We start from the raw sequence: 10,271 nt of genomic DNA on the forward strand, positions 1-10,271 counted from the left end.
TCTGTTCATTTTATATTTTTATTTCTGTTTTCAAAATTAATTATTATTTATTTTATTAGATATTTAGCGGTTTTTTAATTTATTATTCATTGATTAAAGTAAGCTTTTGTTTATTGAGAAGGTGGTCTATTGTGGTCAACAACTTTTAATTAAAAAAATGAAAAACTATTATCAAAAAGTGATGTTATTTTGAAAACGTAATTAACTAGGAACCTGAAGACATAATAATAAAATTAATAATTAGCATTGAAAAATTTCATATAGTAATTATTATATAAACAAATATTTCTATTCTGTGAATTCTTTTATTTCTATATAACCACATTCATGTGTCTGCATAATCTTTCGTATTGTTATCCATTCTTCTAAATTCATATAAACATTTTCTTTACGATTCAAATATATTCTATAACACATTTTTTTATTTAATTTTTATTCATTGGACGTACGATATATTTTTAATATCAGAATATTTTACTATGATTGCAGCAATTTAAAGTGAAAGTCTGATTGAAAAGAGTGTAATATATACGCATCAAAGCGTATAATATAAGACAATAAAGATCAGGAAAAAGATAAAAAGATAATAGAAGAAGATCCAAGCCAGAGGTTTCGGAGAGATCGCAATTGAATGTGTAAACTTACAAAACTATACCGTATGAGGTAAATAAAAAAAAAGGATAGAGAACATGAGAGACAGGGAGAAAGAGAGAGAGAGAGAGAGAGAGAGACACACACACACACACAGCCAGACAGAGATGGAAAAAGAGATAGGTAAGAGAGCAATCGAGTTAACAAAATTCGATCGGATGTATAAACAAGTAGAAAAAGCCCGCGAGGGTTTACTTTTACGATTCGGCCGCGTTGCGCGGCTATCGAGCATGAGCGAGAAATAGAGCGAAGTTGATCTGGAGAATAAAGCCTCGACCCTAAAGGTCCTCAGGCCTGACTTTTATCAGCATTCCGTGACTTGAATTTAACGAGGTGAGATATATGCCTACTTTTATTTATACGTACCGTCTTTTCAATTTTATTACTGTCGCATTAATATAATTGTCTAATTTTTATTTCATTTTTATCTTCATAACTTTGTTTCAAAATTTAATTTTTTTCCAATAAGCAGTATTTTACTGCTATAAATCGAGATTTACTTGCCATCACTATATTATGAAAATGATTTACAAACCTGAATCTATAAAAATTCTATTTAATTGAAGATGTATATAATATACGTAAAAACTATCTGAACAATATATTAATAAGCAACATTCGTGAAAGACCAGCAGTGACGCAAAAAGAATAAAAAGGCCTGAAAAAATACACACGCAATCAGATGGGTCCGTGGATTATAATTGAGTAGTTAATTGCGTTCACACTGGAACGCTTGTAGATTTCCAAAAAGAAAGCGCCATCTATCTATTTGGCAGAGGCAACTCACAGTACACTGTACAGCATGTTGTGTCGGATAGGGTACTTGTTAAAGCCAGTCCTGAATAACAAATGTGCATTCTTGCCAAATAGTTTTACAATGAAAAATAACGATGATTAGTATTTTAATGTAGAGAAGGACTCTTTGACTTTTAAAAGGTGATCTATTGTGATCAACAATTTTTAATTCAGAAAATGAAAAACTATTGTCAAAAAGTGATATTATTTTAAAACCGTAATCGTCTAAGAACCTAAAGATATAATAAAATTAATAATTACTATTGAAAAATTTCATATAGTAATTATTATATCAATAAATAGTTCTATTCTGTGAATTCTTTTATTTTCATATAACTACACTCATGTTACTAAGCAATAATAAATGTTCTTCATTTATTTTTGCCTATTCATCGTATAACTACGGCAAGAACTGTTGATAGTAACCATACACGCGTCGCACGCAAAATTTAGTGGGATCAATTGTTGATCGGTAGAGTTTTATTTTTTATAACAATAATTTATCGAGATATATCAATCTTTTACAAGCTTTTTGAATACATTAACACGAAGATCGGACACAAAGATCTAATAACAAGAGAAGAATAAGAATAACAAGATTAAATTTGAGAAGTAGTGGACGCAAATTTAAAAATATTATCTGCAAACGAAAAGGTGACATTTTCGGTGATGGATATTAATTTAAAATTCAAGAATGAATTCAATTGATTAAAATGTTTAAATATGAAAAAAATTATAAGACTCATTTTATTAGTTTTTTATAATTCCATAAACGTTTTGATGTACAATTTATTGACAATCATGAAATAATTAAGTTGAATTTCAAATGTTATTAAATATAAGCTAATCTTTGCCATTTATGCTAGTTGAATCGTGGAGAAATAATTTGCTGATTAAAATTTTTCAAGATCATCCTATATAATGGTTGAGATTCAATTATCAATTCTTAGATCAATTATCAACAACAAATTGTACGTTTAAGCAAAACTGAATATAAGAGAAATTAGTGTTTAATTTTTTCAAACGTACGTAAATAAAAATTGAAAACGGAAATTTTTTGCACTTTGCAAATAAAATGCCAATAAAAAGAAATTCTAAACAAAATTAGTTCGAAACCTTTAATAAGACGGTGTAATCACATGTAATCCAAATTCTCATTTTATTCGATAAAAAATATAAATTCATATTGAAATCATCGATTAAGTTCATAGTTGTCAAAAAATTAATTTACTGACAATAAGATGACTAATTCATACCACGGAGTTTAAATTTACTTGACGATCCAAGTCTGAATATCGGCCAAAAATCGCAAAGGCTAATATGTTATTTTTAGGTTTCTTCAATTGGAGCTGATATGTTGAAACGTTACCAAAATCTAAAGATCCTAAAGAAAAATCGGTGGCATTAAAGGGAATCATTTTTTGCGAGTATGTTGAAGGCAATACAAAAATATTGTCATTAGTAATATTTGGCGTTGATATTTTCAACGATGTAAAAGTTATCGGTGTGATAGTTTTTTTGTTGTTATGAAAAATAATTCCGCAGCTATCTTTGGTGTCATTGGCACAAGCTATTATGGCACACGAGTTGATTCCCTCCAAACCGAGGTACTCTTCGTACTGAGTTTTATTTACAGCTCCAAAACGATATCTGGAAATCGATTATCAAAAATAATCAAATGTGTTATAAAAAATGAATGTGCTCATGTGAAAATATCATAAAAATCTAAAAATATTCATATAACTTACCGATAATACTGTGAACCATTTGTGATGCTACTTTGATCAAAGTCAATCGTTAATTCAAAATCACAGCAAAATGATCGGTCGCAAACGGTTTTGCTTTGGGATTTATCGTTGAGATTAATTAATTCCGTTGAAAATAATTTTAAGAACGGATCAACTTTATAATGTTCTTTAAGGATAACGGTTTCTTCAGTAGATATTTCTTCCTTCGTGAATTCATAAACGTGCACCTTACTTCTATCAATACTTCGCGTGCGCTGTCCTTTGATTACTTTTGGTATTTCAGCTACCAAGAGAATATTCGATCTTTTGTTCTTTGATATAACATCTATGTAACCCTGTTTACCTAGATAGATACCGGAACCTTGAATTATAATAAATAATCGACTAGTTCTTGTAATTTGATAATGTAGGTAAATAAATAATTAGCTACATTACCAGTGTTATCAGTATCTGGACGGCTAATGCCCGAAGCTAGTAAATTAATATCAGTTCCATAGGCAAAACTAGCTTGTATCTCAGTAGCAAAGAGGAAAGGCGATAAATTGAACCAGTGCGTTGGATACAGAATGTCCGTGACAGCGAGATCACGGATTAAGGTTAGTGCGGGTGTCGGGAACTGTATATCGAAGCAGATGAACGTTCCAAAAGTAACTCCAAAGTCTGTGGTGAATGCCGTAGGAATTGATTTGGTGCGGTTTACCCCGACCTCATGGAATAAATGATATTTTCGATATCTAGCAATTACTTTGCCGTTTCTATCGAACGCTACGTTTGTATTGTAGATTAACAAACCATCGTTCGGGCAACCATTTCCAGGAGTACAATCCACTTTTTCCCGATGATTTACTAATACGTAGATCTGATAATCTCTCGCTGCGCACGACATACTTCTAAATGACTATATTTCAATGAATATTTTGCTTTGTCGGCTCTTTTATTGTTAATTATATCATAAACTTACGTATTCATAAGGTCTGGATTTGTCAATGCACGGAATTATATTGTCGACTGGATCTGGGATGTATGAGGCTAGATGACTTCGGGTGAATGTGACATTTTTGTACGAAGATATTGTGAGACTAGATTCCGGAAATACTATTATATCTATTGCCTCAAAACACATGTGAAATTATTCTTTTTGTCAATGTTTTCTATGTATAGTTATTAAGGAATATTAACATTCGCATCGACAAAAAAAATATAAATAAATTTACACACGGTGAACAAATTTTCCTTATCAGCGTCACAGTGAATAGTAATTAAACAATTGAATTATTTTCACTGTTCACAGTAGCTAAACATAATATGATGCTAATGATGTGTGTGTGTGAGTGTGTATGTACGTGTACGCACGTGTGTGTGAATATTATTATGCAATAAATTAAAAATTTGAAAATACTGGTTACGATTCCAAATAAGATATGTTGACACTTACATAACTAGCAGCTTTATCAATAATTTTCAAATAATTTTCCGCGTTCAACTGTCCTAGATTTTGATTATCCATTGAATAAATAATAGGACTATATTCAACAACAGCTGCCATATAACTTGAATCATAATGAGAACGCTGTTGTGGATAATGTTCTTCATGATAAATTATTGCATTTTCATTTTTTCCATGTAAATTTTCTCATCAATTACCTGAACTGTTTTTGTCTGCCACCATAACAACATTAAAGTAATGTGCAACTTCATCTTTAATACTGTTTAAGAATTTTTAAATATTTATTTTGACAAAAATTACAACTAAAATCTTCAAGGCGTTAAACTATGAATGGTTTAATCTTGAAGAATTATTTTCATTTTTCTAAATAAACAGCGCAAGGTAATTTACCTAATGGTTTGAGGAAGTTATTAAACTATACCTAATTATTTTATAATGACATGTTATATTACTTGATAAGATATTGAGTAAAATTAATGTAGTATAAAGAGTAACCTTTGACAATTTTCGTATATTGTAATATATTCAAATATTTCTCTTGTTCTAGAAAGAATTTTTCCTCAACAGAGGTGCGAAATATATATCGTTTTCATAAAAAATGTTGATAAACATAAAAAAATTACTTTTAAAAAAGTGTATTTTAATTTTCAATTGATTTTAGTAATTACATCTCGGTAAAATTTGTACATCATTTAAATGAATAAGTATTTTGCATAAACTATAACCAGTTACTTTAATCTAACTTTTATCTGAATTATTAAAGACGCATTTTTTTCAAAAGTAAGTGGATTCAACATCGAACATTATACGGCTATATTAACGAAATACTAAGAAAAATTTATCTGTATGAAAATGCAAATTCAACTTGCTATGTGCTCTCTTGGAAAAATTTAATTTGGTTGGTAAAAAACATCGCTAATGACATGGCTATTTCATGAATAATAATTTGATTCTAATACAATTTCTAATAAAACATGATATTGCATCAACTTAAAAATTATTAATTTCGCATTATCGTACAATACGCTTGTAAAGTTATTCATTGCTTAGTTCTAATTTATAATTATAACCGTTTTAAAAAAAGGAATAATTAACAACAATAATTGCCAACAGAAGTACTGGTGAAATTGTAAGTATGTTTGAATTATTAGGAGTAATTTCAGTACCATCTTTAGAAAAATCACGGCCGTAAATAGCAAACGTCTGTAAATTATTAACTGGCTTTGTTAATGCCATATGATAAGTGGAATATTGGCCTGGATTAGTTGAAATAAAAGTGAAGTCTGTTACATTGAGTGGAACTAGTTTTTGCGAAGTTATAGGCATATATAAAGTTATAGGCATGAAAAAAATGTTCTCGTTGGTCTTGTTAAACGATGATATTTCCAAGGTTGTGAAAGCTATTGGTGTAATAGTCTTGATATCAAAAAGATGTCCACAGCTATTAAGAGTATCGTTAATGCAGGCGATTATTCCGCAAGTTTTGATTCCACCTGTAGCCACTCCGTTAAATGTGCGAGTTCCATTGAAAACTGCAAATCGATAGCTGTAACGTTATATTAAATATTTGAAAATTTTTTTTTATTATTAATATGTCGCATTCTCAACTTAATAATGTGTTATAACAATTTCAACCATATATATTTTTAAGCTCTATACTTACTGGTAATAGTTGGAATTATTTTTAGTACTTGTTTCATCAAACGCAATTTCCACTTTAAAATTGCAACAAAAACCTCTATCACAAATGGTCTTATTGTAATTTCTTTGTTTGATATCAATCAATTCCGTTGAATAAACGGATAAATCATCTGTTATATAACGCCATTCTTGATCATTGGCATTTTCACTAGTGCTTATTTCTTCGTTTGAAAACTCATAAATTTGCACGCTATCTCTATTCACATTTTGCGTTCGCTTTCCGTTGATTACTTTTGGGACTTCAGCTACAACAAGTATATTGGACCGCTTATTTTCTGATATCACTGCTACGTGCCCTTGTTTGCCTATATAGATACCTGCACCTGTTACATGAATCACAATTATCATATTAATCATGCATTCGAAATAATCGTCTTCATAAATCATGAGTATTTATAAAGTATGAGCATACAGAATATGCTGAATATCTTTTAATGCTCACTTTGAAAAAGTTACATTTATTTTTAAATGTAAATGTTAAGGGGACCAGAGGGTGTTTCGTAGTGAAAAATTAACACTTTGTTTATTGCCGCGTAGAAATCATTCTACTGAAGATATCGATGTAGGACTTTTTTCAGCTGAAAGTATTCTATATAAGCTTTCATTTTCTTTGTTATAAGTTCCAGAATAATCATTGTACACCTAATATGGACACAACAAAGACCAAGCTCTATTTTTCAAAAAATGGGGCTTTGCCACGCCTTTCTGAACGCCAGAGTGGACAAAAATCGTTTTGTGAGAGCTCATTTTTTTTGTTATGAACCGGACTACAGAATGAGCGGAGCACTTTTATAAAAAAGATAATTTTTCCTATTTTTTGAGGATAATTTGCAAAAAAAATTTTTTTGAAAAATTAAAATTTCATATATTGGCTCAAAAAAATAGGAAGAATTATCTTTTTTATAAAAGTGCTCCGCTCATTCTGTAGTCCGGTTCATAACAAAAAAAATGAGCTCTCACAAAACGATTTTTGTCTACTCTGGCGTTCAGAAAGGCGTGGCAAAGCCCCATTTTTTGAAAAATAGAGCTTGGTCTTTGTTGTGTCCATATTAGGTGTACAATGATTATTCTGGAACTTATAACAAAGAAAATGAAAGCTTATATAGAATACTTTCAGCTGAAAAAAGTCCTACATCGATATCGTCAGTAGAATGATTTCTACGCGGCAATAAACAAAGTGTTAATTTTTCACTACGAAACACCCTCTGGTCCCCTTAATTCTAGTATGATAACGTATTGCCTTAACAATCTAGAAATTCGGCGTAACAAAAAAGCTAAAAATAAAGATTACCTCCACTAGCGGTTTTTGGATAGTTATAACTTGATGCGAGAAAATTGACGTCATTAGCGTAAGCCCAAGCAGCCTGTGCTTCAATAGCGTAAAGATAAGGCATTTCAGAGAACCAATGTGTCGAATAGAGTATATCAGTGACTTTAAGATCATGGGTCAAGTTCAATGTAGGCTTTTGAAAGAGTATATCGAAGCATATGAAAGTGCCAAAAGTTACACCGAAATCCGTGTCGAATGTCGTGGGTATCGCCTCAGAAATATTTTTCTCGTACTCGCCGAAAAGATTATACTTTCGGTACCTTGCGATCACTTTACCCTTCCTGTCGAAAGCAACGTTCGTATTGTAAATGAGGAAACCATCAGTCGGGCAGCCTTGTCCGAAAGTGCAATTGACCTTCTCGCGATGATTTATTAGTACGTAAATTTGATATTCTTTTGCCGCACATGATATAGCCTTTAGTGACTGCAACAATAAAATAGAGATCGATTGGCATTATTAGGATTTTAAACAAAATAGTTTTGTTGTCAATTTGAATATACATACGTACATATTCGTAAGATTCAGATTTGTCATCGCAAGGGCTAATTTTATCGGCTGGGTCTGGAATGTAGGATGCACCCTGACTTCGTCTGACTGTTTCATTTTTCGCTGTGCTAATCGAAAGACTAGATTCTGGGAAGACGATTATGTCTACATTCTGCAATTTTTAAAGTTTCTTCTTTTATTTATTTAAAAGTCTAATATCTCTATTGACGACGTTCAATTATGTTATTTTGCAATGTTATCTTTCGAATGGTAAAAACCATATTCATAAAATCAAAATTAAAATACACGTTGCCATTCACTTTGCAGGATAATTTCCATAAACAAAATGTATAGAATTGAAAAATGAACATTTATTAAGTGTATGTGAGATACCGATTTGTGTATCACAAAATTTTTTTTATTCATATCTCTAACAACATTTTTTTGTCTAACGGTAATAGAGCTTATTTTCTAAGTGATTTGCAATTATTAATATAAGTATGATACAATACATAATTCAATGTATAGTAGTAATACAGTATAAATAAAGCTGGCGTATCGACGTGTATTAGAATAAGAAATGTAAATTTTCATCTACAATTTTTTTCTAAAATATTAAAAAATATATTGCTGAAGTAGCAGCAATTTTAATATTGCGTTTTTAATATTTACCTGACCGGATGATTTTCTTAGTACTGAGTACTTTTAATAAAAGTTCCATGTATATATATATATACATACTTACATACGTAATAGCTGTAGCTAAAATTTTCAAGTAATTTTTTGCATTCAATTCTCCTAAATTTTCTTCGTTTGGTGAAGTAACAACAGGGCTATATTCTACAATTCCTGCCACGTATGTCAATGAACTATTATCGGAAACCTATTGAAACGTGTAATTTATTGAATATTTCCTTGCATTATTACAGTAGGAGTTTCTAGTTACATCTTACTTGTAATGTGCTGCTTGGCCATAAAACCAGAATAAACATTATTCTTTGAAACATCATTTCCATTTAGGTAATCTGTAATCAATCAATTTGATATATATAATTATCGAGTAAATAATTTATAAAACTCTCAATTTTATTCATATGAATAATATTCTAATTTGACTTTTAACTTTTTAACAACAAATTTGCAAAGTATGAACGATTATTTCATTACTGTGGCTTCCTGATCACTAAAACGTGTTTTCCATCGGTCAGGATTCATAGCAACTGGTACATTTTCAATGTAAGTTAGTAAATCAGGAGATAATCCAGATATGTCTAATTTTTAAGTATTATCTGATAAGATAGAGTCAGACAGATCATGACAATTAATAATGTGTAATCAATACGTCTATATACATGTTTTATGAAAAAGTTACAATAGGAAAAAAAAAGCATAAATGGTATTTTTCCTACATAAGAATGACATGTGTCTTAAACATAGGCGGTGATAAGCTATATCTGGGCGTTACATTTTTTGTAGAAACTATAAATAAGTTTTATAACATAAACATTTGATTTTACTAAGAAACGTTTATATCGAGCAGTGGGTACAGTTTACTTTTGACCAATGCCCTCGTCAGCTCTTTTTTATAAGCAGTAATGGTTATTTCGACTTCGACAAATAGTTACAATGAGTTCGCGATTAAGGTTACATGATATAAACCAGGGTCTGACTACAGATATTAGACGCGCTTCGCGCACTTTATTGTTATTTTTCTGTTTTATAGCTCTCTCTCTCTCTCTCTCTCTCTCTCTATATATATATATATATATATACAGTGCCGGTCAGCCACTTTTACCCCCCCACGGGCGAAATCAGTCTAACTTCAAAGTTTTATATCTCTGGTAGAAATTAACGTACAGAGACGCGCATGGGTGCATTTGAAAGGTCTTTCGGAGAGCTTTCAAATGATATGACGCACGGTTGCCATCGATTGTTTTTTTAAATTTTGCAACAATTATGCAAAATTGAAAATTCTGAAATTTTTTTATTATTTTTGACAATTAGCCAATTTTGGAAAAAAAATCGTACGAAAATTTGAAGTACACCATTTTTTAGCTATTACCAAGCCCTATCTGAATCACTCATCAAAAATTTATTTTCGTCAAATATGAC

At 30.5% G+C, this 10,271-nt stretch overlaps 2 protein-coding genes across 4 annotated transcripts; both read right to left on the reverse strand.

Moving 5' to 3' along the window:
• Positions 1 to 1,880: 1,880 nt before the first annotated feature.
• Positions 1,881 to 4,958, reverse strand: LOC131671254 (vanin-like protein 1). 2 transcript variants are annotated; one of them, XM_058947541.1, is made up of 6 exons: positions 4,839 to 4,958; positions 4,630 to 4,764; positions 4,156 to 4,305; positions 3,630 to 4,092; positions 3,195 to 3,537; positions 1,881 to 3,096 (listed from the first exon to the last, which is right to left on the reverse strand). In XM_058947541.1, the coding sequence occupies exons 1-6, from the start codon at positions 4,890 to 4,892 to the stop codon at positions 2,697 to 2,699; spliced, it is 1,545 nt and encodes a 514-aa protein (XP_058803524.1). In that variant the 5' UTR covers positions 4,893 to 4,958; the 3' UTR covers positions 1,881 to 2,696. The 2 variants fall into 2 exon arrangements, with proteins under 2 accessions (XP_058803524.1, XP_058803523.1); XM_058947540.1 differs by having other exon boundaries at positions 3,195 to 3,555; positions 4,839 to 4,957.
• Positions 4,959 to 5,085: 127 nt separating this feature from the next.
• LOC131671253 (vanin-like protein 1) lies at positions 5,086 to 9,363 on the reverse strand. 2 transcript variants are annotated; one of them, XM_058947539.1, is made up of 7 exons: positions 9,283 to 9,363; positions 9,113 to 9,184; positions 8,905 to 9,042; positions 8,182 to 8,331; positions 7,634 to 8,096; positions 6,305 to 6,665; positions 5,086 to 6,187 (listed from the first exon to the last, which is right to left on the reverse strand). In XM_058947539.1, exons 2-7 carry the CDS (start codon positions 9,173 to 9,175, stop codon positions 5,716 to 5,718), a joined length of 1,647 nt encoding a protein of 548 aa, XP_058803522.1. In that variant the 5' UTR covers positions 9,176 to 9,184; positions 9,283 to 9,363; the 3' UTR covers positions 5,086 to 5,715. The 2 variants fall into 2 exon arrangements, with proteins under 2 accessions (XP_058803522.1, XP_058803521.1); XM_058947538.1 differs by having other exon boundaries at positions 5,087 to 6,187; positions 9,327 to 9,359.
• Between the last annotated feature and the right edge of the window lie 908 nt (positions 9,364 to 10,271).

Source organism: Phymastichus coffea, unplaced genomic scaffold, assembly GCF_024137745.1.
Source record: "Phymastichus coffea isolate CEN01 unplaced genomic scaffold, Cenicafe_Pcof_1.1 PCOF00122, whole genome shotgun sequence".
Lineage (NCBI taxonomy): Eukaryota > Metazoa > Arthropoda > Insecta > Hymenoptera > Eulophidae > Phymastichus > Phymastichus coffea.

What these genes read in the sequence shown, in the direction of transcription:
- LOC131671254 (XM_058947540.1), bottom strand. Translation starts at nt 4,892, where the DNA reads ATGAAGTTGCACATTACTTTAATGTTGTTATGGTGGCAGACAAAAACA. An exon ending in GGCAGACAAAAACAGTTCAG is followed by an intron (nt 4,765 to 4,838) that starts GTAATTGATGAG and finishes TATCCACAACAG; the next exon opens with CGTTCTCATTATGATTCAAG. An exon ending in TCCAGATACTGATAACACTG is followed by an intron (nt 3,556 to 3,629) that starts GTAATGTAGCTA and finishes TTATAATTCAAG; the next exon opens with GTTCCGGTATCTATCTAGGT.
- LOC131671253 (XM_058947539.1), bottom strand. Translation starts at nt 9,175, where the DNA reads ATGGAAATGATGTTTCAAAGAATAATGTTTATTCTGGTTTTATGGCCA. An exon ending in GGCCAAGCAGCACATTACAA is followed by an intron (nt 9,043 to 9,112) that starts GTAAGATGTAAC and finishes ACGTTTCAATAG; the next exon opens with GTTTCCGATAATAGTTCATT. An exon ending in AATAATTCCAACTATTACCA is followed by an intron (nt 6,188 to 6,304) that starts GTAAGTATAGAG and finishes ATAACGTTACAG; the next exon opens with CTATCGATTTGCAGTTTTCA.